General features: G+C 43.6%; 5 protein-coding genes across 5 annotated transcripts; 2 read left to right on the forward strand and 3 right to left on the reverse strand.

Moving 5' to 3' along the window:
• Positions 1-2,875: 2,875 nt before the first annotated feature.
• HOO65_040494 (Protein transport protein SEC23) lies at positions 2,876-5,580 on the reverse strand (the record flags this gene model as incomplete). Its single annotated transcript, XM_071002590.1, has 7 exons — positions 2,876-2,900; positions 2,957-3,156; positions 3,221-4,315; positions 4,378-4,857; positions 4,924-5,218; positions 5,294-5,424; positions 5,488-5,580. 7 exons carry the CDS (start codon positions 5,578-5,580, stop codon positions 2,876-2,878), a joined length of 2,319 nt encoding a protein of 772 aa, XP_070859337.1.
• Positions 5,581-6,116: 536 nt separating this feature from the next.
• On the forward strand, positions 6,117-6,929 carry HOO65_040495 (60S ribosomal uL11 domain-containing protein; the record flags this gene model as incomplete). The annotated part of the gene is made up of 5 exons (XM_071003004.1): positions 6,117-6,120; positions 6,190-6,223; positions 6,319-6,439; positions 6,511-6,835; positions 6,883-6,929. The coding sequence occupies 5 exons, from the start codon at positions 6,117-6,119 to the stop codon at positions 6,927-6,929; spliced, it is 531 nt and encodes a 176-aa protein (XP_070859338.1).
• Positions 6,930-8,612: 1,683 nt separating this feature from the next.
• On the forward strand, positions 8,613-13,324 carry HOO65_040496 (putative tetratricopeptide; the record flags this gene model as incomplete). The annotated part of the gene is made up of 4 exons (XM_071002478.1): positions 8,613-10,057; positions 10,120-11,943; positions 12,087-12,627; positions 12,689-13,324. The coding sequence occupies 4 exons, from the start codon at positions 8,613-8,615 to the stop codon at positions 13,322-13,324; spliced, it is 4,446 nt and encodes a 1,481-aa protein (XP_070859339.1).
• A 272-nt stretch (positions 13,325-13,596) lies between these two features.
• HOO65_040497 (uncharacterized protein) lies at positions 13,597-14,817 on the reverse strand (the record flags this gene model as incomplete). Its single annotated transcript, XM_071002869.1, has 2 exons — positions 13,597-14,635; positions 14,690-14,817. The coding sequence occupies 2 exons, from the start codon at positions 14,815-14,817 to the stop codon at positions 13,597-13,599; spliced, it is 1,167 nt and encodes a 388-aa protein (XP_070859340.1).
• Positions 14,818-15,522: 705 nt separating this feature from the next.
• Positions 15,523-17,211, reverse strand: HOO65_040498 (uncharacterized protein; the record flags this gene model as incomplete). Its single annotated transcript, XM_071000672.1, has 1 exon — positions 15,523-17,211. One exon carries the CDS (start codon positions 17,209-17,211, stop codon positions 15,523-15,525), a length of 1,689 nt encoding a protein of 562 aa, XP_070859341.1.
• Between the last annotated feature and the right edge of the window lie 1,856 nt (positions 17,212-19,067).

Raw genomic sequence — 19,067 nt, forward strand, 5'->3', positions numbered from 1 at the left:
CTCACAATACTTAAAGAGGGGGAACACTCTAGTTTTTACTTCTTTCTCTTCTTTCTCTTTTCTCATTAGTTTATTTAACAATAAAACACTTTAAGGTATACTTCTTGAGACATCAATAGCTAGCACTGGCAACAAAGTCCTAGACATAAACTTCATATATGTCTCCTTTCTGCTTCAGGGTGTTCAGCTTTATATGTATAGCATCTATATATCCTAGGTCTTTGAACCTATTGTCAAGGACCTTCTATGCCTCAGCTTCCATTACTCCTGTTGCCAGTGCTAGCTATTGATGTCTCAAGAAGTATACCTTAAAGCATTTTATTGTTAAATAAACTAATGAGAAAAGAGAAAGAAGAGAAAGAAGTAAAAACTAGAGTGTTCCCCCTCTTTAAGTATTGTGAGGATTTGCCAAGGACATGTCTCCCCTTCATGTGATCCTTTCCTGTACCCTTGCTCAACCTTCTCATAGGTGCCCAGCCTATAACAACTAGTCCCTCTAGGCTTAGCATAAGCATTAGACTATTCAGTGAGAGATGGCATTATATACCACTGACATGTAATATAGACACTAGACTATAAAGAGCTAAAAGGGGAACTACTCAAGAGGCATCACATTGACCTAATATCAGGACATAGGGGCAGGGATATAACAATAGTAGCACTCTATAGATAGTTTTTCTAGCTAAAGATGATAGAAGACATCAAATGACTACTGAGAAATTACAATTAGTGTAGTAGAATAAAACCCTAGAGAGAGAAAATCCATAGGTTATTGACACCTCTACTAGTTCTATCCTAGCTATAGCAAGGAATTTCTATAGATTTCATAATACATCTGCCTAGAAAGTTCACAGACCTACCTATAGTTACATACTGACTCATAGGTAATATCATTTTAGTACCCCTAGAAGACATAAAAACCATGATAGTAGTCAATACTATCCTAGCTAATGTATATACACATCATAGACTACCTAAATAGATCATTAGTAATAGAGGTCCTCAATAGGTAGGGGAGTTATAGAAAACATTCTATAAAACCCTTAGGGTTAAGAGAAGACTATCAATAGTATACTACCTATAGACAGATAGTATAACTGAGTGAGTAAACTAAGAAGTTCAGATCTTTCTATATATAAGAATAGCAATAGACTAATAAGACTAGGCTAAGTGGATCCCAGCAGCATAGATAGCCCTCAACAACAGGCTATAGCTAAGAAGACATAGGGTAAGCCTATTCTTTCTTACTCATAGCTATAATATCACTCCTATCTAGATATATAAGGAAGTCAGTACAAGTATAGAAGGGAGTAAAATAGTAGATGTAGAAGCCATCAAGACTAAACTTAGAGAATTAATAGAATAGGCCTAAGTCATTACTATAGATATATAATAAAACATGGAAAGACAAGTAAATAAGCACTACACTATAGTACTAATATTCTAACTAGGACAAGAAGTATAGCTAAAGTTGAAGAATATAAAACTCAGATAACCTAACTATAAACTCAACTAGCTCAATATGAAATATAAAGTAATAAAGCAAGTAGTACTAATAGTCTATGAGCTAGATATACTAAGAGGGATACACCTAATATTTCATATAGATCTACTATAGCTAGTAGGAGAAGACCTATGGCTAGGACAAAATATAGACTCTGATAAGACAACCCTACTCTTTAATGAAAAAGGAGAAGAAGTATAGCTTATAGATGATATCCTTTATGCTTTTGGAAAGAGGAAAGAGAGGGTAGTATAGATAAAGTGGAAAGGGTTTGAAACACTAACTTATAAACTAATTGACAATGTGATCAAAGACAATTTAGAAGCCCTATACAGTTGGGAAGTGAAATAGGGACTAATAACCAAAAATGATAGACCTAAAGAAACTTACCTCACACTAATAGGCCAACTGAAGAGCAAGTGGAAGAAGAAGGAAGGGGAGGAGAAGGAGAATGATATTACAGTTTAGTACTGAATATAGAAGGCAGTGAAGGTGGGCAGAAACACAGGGGGTAAGTGAAGTATTTCACCCTGCTCACCAGCACAACCTTCTAGATAGACTCCTTTCCCTCCCCATCAATCAATAAAGATCTTATATGAATCATAGCATTGCACCTCACCCATAACATGAGTAGTCTTGAAGATACTCCTCATTGAAGACATAGGAGGACATATATTCAACACACTAAGAAGTGAAATGAAGGAGGAAGAGGAGAGGCTGATATAAGGGCTATACCTGTATGTGTTAGGGCAATGCCCTTAGTCCATGCAAGACCCCACTACACAGAGTCCACCTATAAAGAGCCCCTCTCCTGCCAGTATAGTCTAGCTAGTTATTCCCTTTCATCCTTAATACATGTTCTTTGAACCTCTGAACCAGCTACAATGAAGATCTTGTATCCAACCCATGACAACTAGTGACCATGGATGATAAATGGTGTAGAGAAATCTCTGCTAGATGGAAGCAAGAAATACAAATAGGACAAAAGGCACTTAGTTTTAGTTTTCTTCTTTCTTCTTTCTTTCTTTAGATTTTTCCAAATAAAATGCTTTACAGTATTTTCATTGAGCAATCAATGTCAAGCACCAGCAACAGGCAGGGCCTGAACCATACATGATCCATAGATCATTACACCTAGCCTATAACATCTTCTACAACTCTACCTGTATTACATCCTAACAGTGGGAATCTTGCTGTTTAACATAAACTACCAAATGAGATTTTCAATAGGAACAATAATTTGTTCTTCATCACTTTAATGTGAACAATGTGGAAAAGATGAACACCTTTAAATGCCATTTCTCTTTTCAATTTATTGAAAAACTTTCATTCACTACACAAGCCTGATCAGTCTACCTGATAGCCTCCTGGCTAATTAGTACTGCTTACAGCAAGTCTAATTTATAAGTTAGTATTTGCACTTTGTCCAGTTTTGAAATATCACAAACTTACTTCATTAAATGTTCCATGAAGAACTGCAGAGAAACGTCATCTGTAAAAATAGTTTGTGCATTTTGTGCACCAACACCACCATATGAGCTTGATGTATGAGTTGTTGAAGGGTTGAGTTTTGATAAAAGGAAGCGTGCCTGAGAGCCTCCTGCATCACACACAATGAATCGGGGAAGTGGGAACCGATCAGTGATTAAATCCTGTATAAATAGTTAGCAAACTTGTCATCCAAATTTCAAAATGAGAAGTCCTCTATGAGCTTACCCGCGCGTCTTCTTTAGGTTGCTCTAAGAGAGCAGCAAAGTTTTCATATCCTTCCTGATCCTGGTACCCAGCCTTACGCCATTCTGCAATGGTCTCTCCATGGAAAATTAGGATATGGAAAAATGTGTCAAGAAGCAAAACATGAGTAGGCTGGATTGATGACGAATCCAGCAAAACAGGCCGTGCGCCGTCTTGGTCGAATGTGTAAGAGTCCAACGTCGGCTGGATCATCACTAGCGAGTTGCTCACATCCTCATGATTCAGAACATGGCGGTAGAAAGCAGTTTCATCCGGCGAATTATTGAAGACCTGCAAGAACTGACTGCGGCGTAGATGGAACATAAACTGTGGATAGAGAGTAAAGTTCTTATCTAACCTGAAAGAGCTTGGATCATCTTTGCGGTAATCAGCAAATCGGGAGCAAAGTCGAATAAGCATACGATCTACCCATCGTAGCACATCAGGTCCATCATCAACTTCTGCCTTGAAGATGGCAATTCTTGACATCAATACAGCGGCAGCCTCCTGGTCAAAGGATTGGCCGATTGCGGGATCTCCAGCCGGGCCACTTAACTTCCGGGAAATGGTAGTGACTCTCAGATGATATTGACCGGATGAGTGTTGATAATAGGTCAAAAACTGAATGAGGCCTTGCTGGGGTTGTTGGTGAACAGGAGCATTGTTCTGATTGGCGATCTCAAAATAAATACCATAACTGGATGTCGGATCGATACCACACATTTTCCAAGAGCAAGTGTTGCCAATGCCACATTCAGTCTCGCCAACAGAGCTGGATTTCTTGTTCAATGATATCGCATGTCCGATCAAGCCAGTAACCTTCAACTCTTTAGTCGTAAGAACCTCCAATACAGCATTAAAGCCCATGAGGAAGTTATTGTCTCCGTCCTTTTCGAAGACTCTTGCAAATGACTGCTTGAACATAGAAGATGTGAAGCTATCGGTAAGGATGATATGGCCGCCTGTATTGTTGCAGAGCCCCTTCATTTCAAGAAGGCCAACTTGATCCAAACATCCTGCGAAGACATCGATGATGTGGCCATTATGAGCCGAGCGTTTAGCCAAGGAGTCGTAAAACTAGATAGATGATTAGCTAGCCGTATTGTAAATCCCCAGTCGACAAAGAAAATCGAAATTACCTTGATAGCCTTCTTGTAATATTTAACATTATCACGGTCGATGTCATGATGAGAACGGACAGTTTCTCTTAACTCGGGACCAACAACCATGCCAGGTCCCTCTGTAGCTGGGCCAGCAGCAAAAAGCATAATTCTTCCACCGGCATTTTGGAATGAAGTTTCGAGTAAGCCAATTGCAACACTGAGCGCAACGCCGGTACAACGGAGGCTTCTGCGATCATTGGCGACGGGCCAAGGATCGCGCTGCAGCTGCTCCAATGCCTTTGTAAGATGGAATTCACACTGCTCAACAGGCATAAGAAACCGGGATGATGGGGCCATAGGTGCAGGGCGTCCAGGTTGAGAAGGCGCAACTCCTACACGACCACTAGGCGAGTTAAGTCCCAGCATTTCCTGGACTTGCTTAGCAGTGTAGTCCTTATTTCCGCGGAAGACATAGGACTTTGCACATTCTGTGTAGCCGATTTCGTGAACTTGGGTCTTTTAAAATGATATGATGCGTTAGTTTTTATATTATCAGCGAATTATACCGTAAAACGGACATACCATAGTTCCAAAAGTAATCAGACCAACTAGGGAGTTAGGCGGAAGAAGCCCAAGGCTCATGATAAGGGATTCTTTAAGCGCAGCAAGATCTTCTTCTTCCTGGCATAAGTCAACCAGATAGAGAAAGATCGGGGGAGCGGGTGCCGGTCGTGACAGGCGGTATTCAATTGTAGTGTTTGCATGATGCAGTTCCGGGGGAATAGCATCCCGAGTGATATCTTTATAATGCGATGGAAGCTGGTTGCGTGAAAGACAAAATGGGCACACCCAAACGCGTGCTCTTGTATCAACAGTGCTATTGATTTTCTTTACATCAGTATTCAAGTGCCAGAATTCTTTTCATTTGCGAACATATTGGTCAATAACGTACCAGAAAGGATTCAGAACAGCTCGGCAAGGCTGTTTACAAGTCAAAGGTTCAAATTGAAGAAGAGGGGTTTCTGGCTTCTCTTTTAGAGGAGTATAAACTGCACCTATAGGAACAACAAGACGAGAAGCTTCCTGTCACCAATGTAAGTCCAAAAGAGCTGATTAAAGCATGTCGGCCGATAATCGCGAGCTTACCATGCGAGTGCTAGGTAGCACGTTCCAACTTAGACGAACACCATCACGATCCTCTTCGTTGCTCCAATGCTCCTTCAACGACTCGTAATCCATGACGACAAAAGGACTAGAAGCCAAAAATGAGATTGTTATTAAAACTGTCGAGAGTTTTGAGAAAACAAGAAAAAAGAAGAAAAAATTGCGACAATTCCGGGAAGTAACAACTTTCAATCAACGATGGTATCAAGAGTCAAGTTACAGCAAGTTCAAGTGTTGCCTACACAAACTCCAGACAAGGATGTTTGTTCCCATGTAAACATAAAGGACAGTTAAACGCTTTCTCACACACCTGCCCCACGCCTTATCTTTCGCCTTATCGAGGAGGAGGAGCACAGGATGCATATTAGACATTATTAGTAGGTATTTCAGCATAAGGTTACATAATCCGTCAGCCACAGCCCTGAGCATAATGTGGCTTAGCACGCCCTTCAGCCTCAGTGCGTGTATCTAGGGCTACTCGCTTATCGATTGCGAATGCCAAAAATTCAGCCCACACAATCTTATTCATATTTCCTATCTCTACTTCTGTTGATTCCTCTAGCAATATTGAATCATTTGAGGCTCAATCATCAGTCGCAAAATTCAGCACAATGGGTAAGTGCTGATCATATCACCGCTTAATTCATATTTTGTCAACTACTAACCACACTTACCATGAAATAGCCAAGAAGTTCGACCCTAACGAGATCAAGATCATGTTTGTCAACTCCCTCGATTCTCTCGCCCGAACCCAAGCCCGCAAAGCTTAAGAACATCATCGTCTAATTTTGATAACTAACAAAACTCTGATAGCCACCTCCGGGCCACTGGAGGTGAGGTCGGTGCCTCTTCGGCTCTTGCCCCTAAGATTGGTCCTCTTGGTCTTTCTCCCAAGAAGATTGGTGAAGACATTGCCAAGGCGACTGGTGACTGGGTATGAATTAAATGAGAACTCCCTACGGCCACACAACGCGTTAAAGTGATTGATCTCTAACAACCTCATAGAAGGGCCTCCGCGTGACCGTCCGTCTCACCATCCAGAATCGTCAGGCTGCTGTGTCTGTCGTCCCCACTGCCTCCGCGCTTGTTATCCGTGCCCTGAAGGAACCCCCGCGGGATCGCAAGAAGGAAAAGAACATCAAGCACAACAAGTCTGTTAGCCTTGAGGAGATTATTGATATTGCGAGACAAATGAGACACAAGTCTTTCTCCAAGGATCTCAAGGGTACTGTTAAAGAGATTCTTGGTACTGCCTTCAGTGTTGGCTGCCAAGTTGATGGCAAGAGCCCCAGAGTTGTCAGCGATGCCATTGAGAACGGCGAGATAGACAGTACGGTTATACCCATTTCCCTTATCTACACGGCTACTAAATTATAGTTGAACGAAATTTACTAACAGCCTCTCTCACAGTCCCCGAAGAGTAAAAAAGACAAAATTAATCGAAATGGATTATGGTTTCCTTAAAACACACCTTTAAGCCTCCCCAGGTCCATCTCAGAAAAACAAGGAGAAAGTACCCGCATCTGCAATTGCGTCACAGCTCCAAATCATATTGCCCGTCCAAACTAAACCTTCATTTTATGGCGTATGATGGCTAGCAATGACTGGGATCCTTTTGATACTTTTGAACGTGAAAATTATGACATGATAATACGTGAATCATGAACCCTCCAATACACTCTGGCCTTAGTTATCTGCTCTCTAGCTTGGGCCAATTTTTTGACGAGGAATATCAAACTATAGTCCATTACTCACCGTAGTGTTAGTGTAAATACTTTACATTTGATAACACTGACGGTCCATATCCTCCGACAACATTTCTATGCCTATCTCATAATCTTAGTATACTCAATAAACACACCACCAGATATGCTTTCGTTAAATAAAATATTTCCGGTCCTGAAGCAATAGATGATGTGTGGGGATTATACTTGAAACAGACAAAGTAATGCGAGATTTCCACCTCATTTACACCTGCTATAGACAAGCGTTTCGAGAATCAAATAGATTGGAGTAAAAGGAATAGCCAACTCTATATAGCTTTGAAAAAAAACGTTGACAATTTATCTATTTATTCTCTGATTTGTCCAAACGGCCAGGGATGGGATGGGGTACGGCGTTTGCTGATGGGAGTGCACATAGCAGCCCATTTCAGCCAAGTGCTTCCTTATTTTTGTAGAAGGATGAGTCAGCAGGGAAGAGGAGAAGAAAGTACGTACTTAGCATTATTACGTTGCAATGCTTCTATTGGGTGATTTGATCTGTGAGTTCCCTTGCCTTGTTGCCAACAAACTCCACATTAGTAGATGTCTCGGCCAGCCTTCTCTTGCCAAGTTCAAAACAAAACCGACAAGTCCGCCACTTCTAATCCAGTCGCTTGTACAGGTTTTTTTGCCTAGGATATTTGCCCTTCTCCTAAGCGTTTATGAGCTGAATCGCCTTTTTCTTTTCCCTTGATTTTCCTATTGTTCTTTGTTTCTTTACTGTATTGCTCACCAGGGCTCCATGGACAAACACCACTTAAAACACTAGTCTTTCTCTGTTGGCTAGCTAGTTAGCTAGCTTCCTTTACCTTCCCGCAAGCGAGCGAGGAGCAAGCAACCTGGTCTTTGTTCTCTTTTATTCCCCTCACGTTTACCTACATACACATAGCCTTGGGATTCAAGTTCGTGAAGCAGCAACTTCTCTACCTCCCAAACCCAGAGCATCTTCGAAATACATCATTACTATTCCTTTTCTGACTTACACCCGTCTCGCCTTGAGCCCCTTTTGCCTGCGAGGTCCCTCTTCTCTCACCTCGGGACGGGACAGGCAATAATGCAGAACACTTCCCTGGAAAATGGCATCGACGCCCGCGTCCCTGGCCTCGCATTTTTCGAAGAAACTCCTTTTGAAGCTCTGACCTGGATAACAGTTATTTGAATCCAACCATGGATTCTTTAATTCAACAATATTGCATGGTCCAGCCACAACAACGAAACGGCAGTTCCACCTTAACTCACTACATCAATTCCCATCAAAGCTATGGTCAACAACAACACCAACGTCATCACTCATCATTGAGTCACGATGCCAATCCACTTGTCAACTCTTATGCAAATCGCAGTATGAACCCATGGCTCGAGACAGCTCCTCCTACCTTTTTACTTCAAGAACACACCAATACCCAATTTCCTGCAACGGCTTTCCATCCTATTCCGATACCTACACCGCAGGTAACGCAAAAGCCCTCTCTTTTCTCATCCCAAGGCCCAGAGTTTTCCCAGCACCAGTTGCGACGTAAAACCCCCAGTGGTACTGTTGATGCTGGATATGATGGTTCTCATGTATATATGGACCCAGGGCCACCTGCGTATAAACATATTTTGCTACCGGCTTCCACCATCACACCCCGACCATCAGGTGGGACATATGCGTCAACCCCATCCCATCCCAACCAACAATCATTACATGCCAATCGCTTCGTTGATACCCACTTTAGCGAATGGCTAACAGCACCCACGACTCGATCTCAGTATCTCCCCTCAGCCTATCATCGAACTAATAACGACTTGTTTGCCGTGATACCTGCCACCTCCATCGCATCGAACAGCCTCAGTCAAGTATGCTCGGACTTTTCTCAAACTGTCAATTTACTAAGTTTTGGTCACCAACCCCAAGTCTTAGGAAATTCTTTGCAGAATTATGGTTATGGCCCACCTTCACCCGCTATTGGTGCGCCATTTCATCCGGGACTACTCCAACCACTATCTTCTATCCCTTATCCCCAAGGCTATCCTTTCCACCAAACTATTCCACAGACTCAAGTATACCATCATCTAGAGCCGACTGTAGTGCAGCCGTCCATAGCTACAAATGGGGCCCTCTTGCCCTTGGGCGCTTGGCCAGCCGGTATCACTCAGCCAGGATCAAGTAATTTTAAGCCGACACACAGCCACAAACTCTCCAGCTCTACATCGGAAGTCTCAGGCTCGGGCTCTGGTGGACATTTCCCAAATGTATGGGCCGCGGGATCATTGAACCTCTCTCAAGATGAGGTCTTAATCAAGGCCCACCGTGCCTATTTTGTTTTGCTCGCTCACATTCAACAAACACGCAAAGCGAACAATGCCAAGTCTGGGGAAATGTCAAAACAATACGTCTTCCCAAAACCCCCTCGATCATCGCAGTTCCCCAAACACTTAAACTCTGATAACTCTAATCACGATCCAAACGTCAGTCAGATCAAGAGTGAAGTCAATGCAATTGAAGCTTTAAACCGAGGTGCAATGGCAGTATCATCGACCACACAGGGGTCTGGCGGAAACCTTTCTACCAACCAGTGCTCATATTCCACCGAACCGACCTCCTTTTTCGCAGCCACCTCATCTAGGGTTTTAAATTCACCTATCTCTGAAGCCCAGTGCTGCTTAGAAACTTTATCTGTTCTTTGTGAACAAAGCAGATGGCAATGGATCGATGGAATTATTATTGGTGGTTGTCTTCAATATGGCCTCGAACGATACAGCGATGCTATAAAATGGTTCCAACTTGCAATTTCCGTGGACTCGCAGTAAGTTTTACTCCATTTATTTCTTTCTCGACCGTCAAGACTAACTATCACTAATTTCGTAGGCGAGTAGAAGCAGTTTCAAACCTCGCAGCAACAATGTACACTATTGGCATGGTGACAGAAGCGGAGATGGAATGGCAAAAAGCACTTCGAATTTCCCCCAATTATCTCGACTCGGTAGAGCACCTCATCGGACTCATATACCATCGCAATCCAAAGGAAGCCGTAAGTTCAATCGACTTCCTACAGAATTCACTACGCATAAATGGCCTGCCATCTTCACAAGAGTCCAACACCTCCTCTAGCTTTGGTACCAGTGGATATTCTATTCCTGGATGTGACAACGGGCGACTTGTTGGGCTTATTCATGCCAAAGGCTCACTCCTTTACTCTTTGAAGGACATAAAAGCAGCTTTGCATGCCTTCGAAGAAGCGGTTTTGATCAGTACTGGAAAAAAGAACGGCAATATATATAGCCTTGTCAGGAGCATCCAAAGTGCCCTCGTCTCCAACAATCAGGGACTAAACGGCCCCAACAGCCCCCTCTCAAGCCCACTTCTTCTTCTACCAGAAGTAGCAAAGAGAACCTCTCACTTTTTGTTTGCTAATGAAGGGCAGCTTCCAGGTCTCACGTCTGTGCCTGATGGTAACCCTCGAAAAGCAGCTATGCAGGCAACCAGCAGCTCTTTGCTTTCTCTTGCAAAAATCCTCCAAGACTCTTTGTCTAGCAACTTTGGTGTTATTACTCAACCAGCAGGGGTTGGTGATATCCTTGCCCTATATTATCTTTCCCTTTCCTTGCAAGAAAGTCCGTCTACCGCGAACAATGTGGGCATTCTTTTAGCAACTGTCCAACAGCCTGCTGGCCACCAAACAACAGGCTCTAACATGCCAATCACTTGTATACCGGGCATAACCCCAGGGAGTGGTCTTTCATTTGCGCTTGCATATTACGAATACGGTCTAAAACTTGATCCTCATCACGTACATCTCCATACTAATTTGGGTAGCTTGCTGAAAGATATTGGCCAACTCGACACAGCCATCAGAGTGTATGAAAAGGCAGTCAGCTGTGATGGCACATTTGACATCGCTCTGACCAATTTAGCCAATGCTGTCAAAGACAGGGGCCGTATTCAGGATGCCATTGGGTATTACAAACGAGCTGTTGCCGCCAATCCATCCTTCGCTGAGGCTGTATGTGGTCTTTCAACTGCATTAAACTCGGTTTGTGATTGGCGAGGACGAGGCGGGGTCATGCTCGGCGGCGGTAAATTTGACCAATGGCATGTAAGTGAAACCGGAGGTCTGCTTGCTGCTCACCAGCAAAATGAAGGCAGCGGCCTGGCACAACGGGTGTCTAATATCGTCCAAAGACAATTAATGGACGCCTCAAAGTGGGGCGAAGGTGTCATGACAAATGATATCGCACTACAGTTTGCTCACCAAATTGGACGACTCTTACAAGATGCCAGTATCATTCCAAATATTGCCATCAAGATTCGGCATATATCTACTTCTCCTTTCGAAGGCTCTCAAATCATGAGGATTGTAGAGAGATTTACACGAGTTGCCATGTGGCACTGGTATATGGATCGGAAAAATGGCAAAGAACGCCCTTCTGAGGTTTACTCTCGACTACCCGTTCCACTAGCGTTAACAGTTCCTGCAACCCCTACAATTCTCCCTTTCCATACTTTCACCTGTCCCCTTGAGCCGCGCCATGTTCGTATGATATCTCAAAGAAACGCCATGCGCACTTCATGCTCCACATTGCGTTCGCCCTGGATTCCAAATAATGTATATCCTCCACCACGGTCTCCTAATCCACAATTAATCGTCGGATATGTCTCCTCAGACTTCAATAATCACCCACTTGCACATCTGTGAGTTTTCAGTGCTTCCCAAAACCTAGTCTCATTCTCATACACTTTCATTAACATAAATATGTCTTTGTCAGTATGCAATCAGTTTTTGGTTTCCACGACCCTACAAAAGTCAAGGCCATCTGCTATGCTACAACAACTAGCGACCAATCATCTCACCGACTGAAGATTGAACAAGAGGCTCCTGTTTTCCGTGACGTAAGCTCATGGTCTTCCTCGCAACTTATTCAGCAGATACTTGATGATGGCATTCACATCCTTGTCAACCTTAATGGTTACACTCGTGGTGCGCGAAATGAGATATTTGCTGCTCGTCCCGCCCCAATTCAGATGTCATTCATGGGGTTTGCTGGGACCATGGGAGCAGAATGGTGCGATTATCTACTTGCAGATAAGAACGCTATTCCACTCGAAACCCTTCGCCCTAGCCGCAACAACATGACGATTAATAGCGTATTAAGTGATGAAAATGACAAGCCTGAAGGAGATTGGATATATTCGGAGAATATCATTTTCACCAGAGACACCTTCTTTTGCTGCGATCATGCTCAGTCTGCAGCATCTGAGGAACGGCATGTTACTTGGCCCGAAGAAGAGAAACGTCGCTGGGATTTGCGCCGAAGTATTTTCCCACAGCTAGCTGATGATGTCATTATAATGGGCAATTTCAATCAACTCTACAAGGTACACAGGCACCCCAATTGGTCCCCAAGTTTACACGTATCCAAACTAACCAAATCTATAGATCGATCCAACTACTTTTCGCACATGGCTTCGCATTCTCACACGAGCCCCTAAAGCTATTCTATGGCTCCTAAGATTTCCTGAACTAGGTGAAGCTAACCTCAAGCGTACAGCCCAAGAATGGGCCGGTTCAGCTGTAGCCAATCGCATAGTTTTCACAGATGTTGCCCAAAAGCAACACCATATTTCCCGGGCTCGTGTGTGTGATATCTTTCTTGACACTGCTGAATGTAATGCCCACACCACAGCTGCAGACATTCTCTGGTCTAGTACTCCTTTGTTGACACTCCCTCGATATCCGTACAAAATGTGTTCTCGCATGGCATCATCTATTCTCAAAGGAGCCTTCCCACGTACCTATGAAGGCTTCGAAGCTACAGCGGAGCTAACTGTGGCTAACGAGGAAGAATACGAAAACACAGCCGTCCGATTAGTTAATTCACTTCACTACACTACGGCAAAAGAAGGCCATAAAGTCGGCCATGGTCGTTTAGCAGAACTACGACACCTATTATTTAACAACAGATGGAATTGTGGTCTTTTCGATACCCGTAGGTGGGTTCGTGACTTGGAAGAGTCTTTTTCTCTCGCATGGGATAGATGGGAACGGTTTGAGCCTGGCGATATATTTCTTTGAGTATCTAAACTCAAACTTTGTAGTATCAGAAGTTTGTTTGGTGTTTGTCTGCTTTGCTTTATTTCTTTCATACATTTCTCATGAACAATGAAACTTGCATTTTGCACTGCTAGTTTATCAAAGCTGAAAAAGTAGAGTTCAAGAAAAAAACACTAGCCTAACCAACCTTATTCCAACCCGGTAAGTCAATCCAGTTGTACTAATAATACACAATGTTTATTTAAATCCAACATGTTAACAGAGGATTTTAAGAAAAACATGTATAATATCATTCACCAGGCATCCTCAGCTCTTTGGCGGGATAATCCTCTTCCTTGAAGTTTGTCCTCAAATAGCTCTTTTCCTGAGTTTCTAGTGAATCTTGAGGGAAACAACTCTTTAACATTTGATGTCGCTGCCCCCTTGATTGCGAACCCCTTAGTAACCTTTGATTCAATTAAAGCTTCATCTGGGTACCGACGACTTTTGTCCAAAAGATCCATCTGGGAACCCGAGGCTTGGGTTTTTCTACCGATAATGCCAGGGAACAAATCCTTGCCTCTGTTTTTAAGGCGTTGTTGGTCTCTGATAAATTGGTCACGATCCTTGTTACGACTAGATCGGTTGCTCGAGACATCAACAGCAATATCAGCTTCTTTCGTACGGACTGGTGAAGCCGATCTATCGCGACTAGAAGCCTTATAGCTACCCCCAATGCGATCAGGGAAAAGCTCTTTTCTTTGATTCAGATGGCTAGATCTATTTGGAGAGCGAGAATATGTTCGTTGACGGTGACGACGCGATAGATCTCTGTCATCTTCAAGGTCGTCATAGAAGTCATTGCTAAATTTTTCGATTTCATCGTCGTCATCGCGCTGGAGCCGATTTCTTTCACGGTAGTTGTTGTGTTGGAATTTTCTATTCCTTAGATTGTCGCGCTCATGGTTTTCACGGCGCCGCAAGCGTTCTTCTGGATCGTGCTCGGGATTCAATAGGTAGAAACGACTTCGTGCAGCAGCACCGCTTTCCTTTTTATCAGTAGTGAATGCGTAACGCACCATGAGATTATTCTCTAATTTGCTGGTGAAAGGTTTGGCATGGTAAAGCTGGGCGGGGCTTGGGTCGATTGTATGATCAATAGTAGCAACACTAAGAGAATTCAAAGCATCAAGAGCGATTTCCTCCGAAGAGAATAAAAGGTTTGCAGACGTGTCGTCGATCCATTCGACGCGATCGACCACTCCAAAATGTTCTTTGACATAGGCTTTGATGTCAGACGTAGTGAGAACATCTAGACCGCGAATGTGGACTTTCGTTGGCGCAATGACGAAGCTGTGTTTTGTGTTGTTCATTGAGTCCTAGAGATGGATCTTTATGTTAGATTACAATTCGTAGCAAGAGCCTCTGACAAATTTAGCTACCTCATCGATCGCGTTTTCTTGGTCGTTAACCGCGGTAGTAGTTTCTACCTCATCCTCAACTTCCATGTCCCAGTCCATAGTATTCAACGACATGATGAAAAAAAAATATATGAATGTAAATTAACTGTAACACTAAGTTAAAAGGTGTTCGTTGTGTTGGCTGATTTATCCAACGAGGATAATAGAGTTTGTTGGATGAAAGCTAGGAAGCTCAAGATATATTTCTCAAAGTGCAAAGCCGCCTACAATGTACAGGGTATATAGACAGAAGCTTTGGGTGCAAACAAAATTTAGTATACAAAAAAAAGCACAAGGGTTATAATTATAGCAACCCTGAGACAAAATCTTCCATTCATGCAAGGCTGAAAAGCTAAGCTTGTGGTGGTCCTAAAATGATGTCATTAAAGGTGAAGGGAGATTGTACTGAACCTTCGAAATTTTAAACTCGAGTACTAAGAGATAAAAAAAAAAGAATAACACATGACATATATCATTGGGTTGGAAAAATTACAAATTTGTACGAAATGAAATAAAGTACTCGTGGACGCAAAAATATGCGATGTAATAATATCAAAATAAACAAACCACCCGAATCTATATAGTGCTAGAAGTTAATGCGTAGAGGAGCATGGAGAAAGAGAAATAAAAATATGAAATATAAAACAAAGGACAAGCCAAAGTCAGGGTCTTGGCGTGTATTGTGAAATGTGAAAATTAATGATTTTTTGCGAGACAAGACAAGAATGTGAAGAAGTTGGGGAAGAGCAAATGCTAGTCTGAGCTTGTGAGACAAGAACTTTATATCGTCTCAACGACACGCGGTACTTCAGATACTTTCCCAAGTACTGCCGTGGTCCTTGAGATTTTGGCGCGAGTAAATGTACCATCTATTGAAACTTGCGAAGTTGATGGAGGAGCAGTTGTAGAAATTGCGATTGTTGGGGCTCGAGATATTTCCGAGGCTGTGCGCTTTTTTAATGGAGTGCCTAACCCAAGATCACCTACAGTCCCGGAATCATTATCCAAATACTGATCCGTCTCCCAGGACGAATCAAGGCCTGACATGAAAACATCGCACTGCCGAAGAAATTCCCACGATAGAATATCATCTTTCATGGCAATGTAAAGGGAGTCGAGTTTACCTCCAGGACACAGCACAGCACAATGAGTACGAAGGAAACCGAGATCGTACGGCATGCCTTGCAAAGACGGGTCTAACTGTCGAAGCATAGGAAGCCCCTGAAGATCGTGGACATCGCAGAGTTTGGCCTGGAGGGGCATCCAGGGCCGACCACAGAGGAGAGCTCCAAAGGCGTCTGTGACAGCTTGATTAAATGCTGCGGCATTGTGATCAGCAACAACAACACAGCGATGGAGGCCACGGGAGAGGCATCGTTTATAAGCGCGAGTGTCTTTTTCAAACGGAAAAGGCTGGAAACGATTGGGAAGCAATGAAACATGAACTGTCCAGGACTCTGGTAGACTTGAGGTTATAGGGAATTTAATGCTGACCGGCTGGAGGGTTTGCCGGGGCGGATTAGAGTCATCACGACGAGGAGCTTCGACAGCGGGTAGAATTGTAGATGTAGGCCGAGAGTTACGTGCTGGTGTTGTATCAGGAGTAGATTGAATGTGTGGGGATGATGAGTTGGATAGCTGTAATTGTTGCCTTTCAAAGGGTTGGTGGTTGGACGTATGCTGTATTTGCATTTGCTGTCGTTGACGTTGCCGCCGCCGTTGATCCTGATGGTAATCTTGATCATGCTGTTGATCTTGTTCACGTTGCTGTGATCTCGAGGGACATGTTGAAGTAGACGATTGATTGAGAGTAGATGGAGAGCCTGTATTGGAAGACGATAATTCATTGCTTTCCAGACACATGATACGTTGATCCAAGGCTTGAGTTGACTTGGCCAGCTCTGAATAGTTGGCATCGACTCTGGTTTCCAAAGCCTTCATTTGATGGGCATGGAGGGGGAGAGTGTGCATGATTTCCCTACCGCGTTTTTCCAGCGTATCAACCTGCTGCCATACACACCCAAAACGACCATTCGATTCTTTAAGGCGTTGATCTAAATCATCATAATTGCGTTCAACGTGCTCCTCAAGGAGACTGAGACGAGCCAAAAGGTCGACGGATGAAGACTGGTGGTCTCGTCGGAGCTGTTCGTCGAGGAGACGGACTTGTTCTTGGAGCCTGCGGAGCTCGCTTTTTTCAAACGAGTGATGCTCTACGGCATGGTAGCAACTCATGTGACCACAGTCACAAATGATGGCTGGGGATGTGGAATTTAGTGTGAAGTGGGTGCATGGACAGCGATAACCCGAAGTAGCACCACGGCTAACAAGAATAGCCTGGCATTGGCCTTGGGGGAGACGTGATTGAGAAATAGGAGTAGGTGGTGAATGCGGCGGATGTAAATTTGATGTCGATGGAGAAGAAGGCCCATCGTGAAGGGTGTCTAGGGGGAGGGGAGAAGGCTCCATGGCGAAACTACCGGTGTTGAAGAGACCACCGTGTGTCATGGGACACGATGTGGAACGAGATGAATGAGTACAACGAGTGAAATGGCTGGTTGCTGGAAGATATTGTATAACGTGTGCGTTGACAAATAATTTATACAACAAAAGAGGAGGTACAAGGGAGTGGAGGAAGGGCAATGAAGGTTCAAAAGAAGGTGGAGGAGGAAATAGTGTGGGTAGTGGTATAGTGGGATGGACTTCACGGTTCAAGACGTGGGAGCTAAGGATATCTCCCTGCAGTGATGTCAGAGGAGCACAGAGCCTCAATTTTCGCGCAGATAAGACCAGTCTTTGAGTGATGGTGACAAAAAGTGACTGGAGGGTGGGAGAGATGAAGAAATAGGCTGAGGCAAAATCAGAGAAAAGGAACGCCGGCAAGACACTATTGAAGATACTTGGATCGTCTGATGGATTGCACAGAGAAAGACAATGAAAAGCAGGCAAGGAAGAGCGGTGGAGCGAGCAAGCTCAAGAAGTTGGTGGACAAGACAGAGCAAAGGGAGAGAGTGAAGGGATGGGACGAGCAGGAGATAGTGTTGTATAGTGCTTTATAGTAGCCCACTTATATATGCAGGCGACAATGTCAAGATAGGAAGCCGCAAGAAAAAAAAAAAAAAGAGTCAAGGGGAAGAAGGATGGACGCAAACTGGAGAAAAAAAATGCAACGCCACGCAGTATTCTCCGCTTCTTGATGTGTCTGCTTTTTGGTCTTTTTAGGCTACTGGTCTTACTTATATTTGGGTATCCTTATCCCTCGGTGTCTCTGGGTCGGGTGGTAAAGACAACGGACTGTAGCGTAAAGAATAGAAGAGAGAAAAAAAAGCGAATATGGAATGGCTCAACCGCGTCGATAAACTGGGAGGTAAAAGAGACTTGCGTTTCAACAGGCATACCAATCTCGCGTTGTGCAGGGAATATTGGCTGTAAGAAGCTCGAAGAGGAGTGTAGTGCCTATACGTCGGTACGTATGTACAAAACACATGTATTTGTACAGATGGGTCAGCGCAGGGGATTAATGTGTTCTCAGAAGATACGGCATAAAAACAGCGCTAGAGGCAGAGATAGAGATAGCTAGGTAGATAGAGCGATGACGATGAAGGTTCTAAGACAAGAAGACGAGGGATATAGGGGAGAGGTAAGAAGGGAGAAGCGAGCGTATTCACATGAAACTGTGCGAAAAGGAAAAACAGGGTTTGCTGCGATCTCCCCTAAAGTAAATAAGAACAGAGAACTAGCTAGCACGATATCTATACAAGCAAACACACCAAGAAGGCAAGGAAGACAGAGACAAGGAAGAAGGAAGTTAAGGGCGGGGGGGGGGGGGATCGATTGGATGTGGGATTGATAACAACGGGCCTTCGGATCTAAGTCTATCAGGGTCAGCCAGGCCTAGCTTTGGTGTGATTGATGCGAGTGTCCCATGGCTAGCAATCATATTAATAAAGCGTGCAGATTGGCTATGGGGTTGCTCCGATAGAGCTATGTACATATATACATGTACCCTGAGGGGGAGGCTCTGCAAAGGAGAAAAAAGAAAAGACAAGTACAGATACAAACACAAACGTGCACTATAGATATAAGGTACCAAGTACCAGGTACAAGACTACACTAAAAGAAACCAGGGCAAGTAACATAGAGAGCAGCACAAGACAATAGGAGTTGTTTTGACGAGAAAAAAAAAAGTGTGCTTAAAAGGCGAAGCCAATCGCAAGACGTTGGCTAAGCAAACAAAGCGATACAATCAAACAAAGGAAACAAAGAAGAAACTAAGGGGGAGGGAGGTGGAACATGTGGAAAAAAGATAGCAGGACAAAAACTCG

Source organism: Ceratocystis lukuohia (genome assembly GCF_044167205.1).
Source record: "Ceratocystis lukuohia strain C4212 chromosome Unknown Supercontig4_pilon, whole genome shotgun sequence".
NCBI classification, from domain to species: domain Eukaryota; kingdom Fungi; phylum Ascomycota; class Sordariomycetes; order Microascales; family Ceratocystidaceae; genus Ceratocystis; species Ceratocystis lukuohia.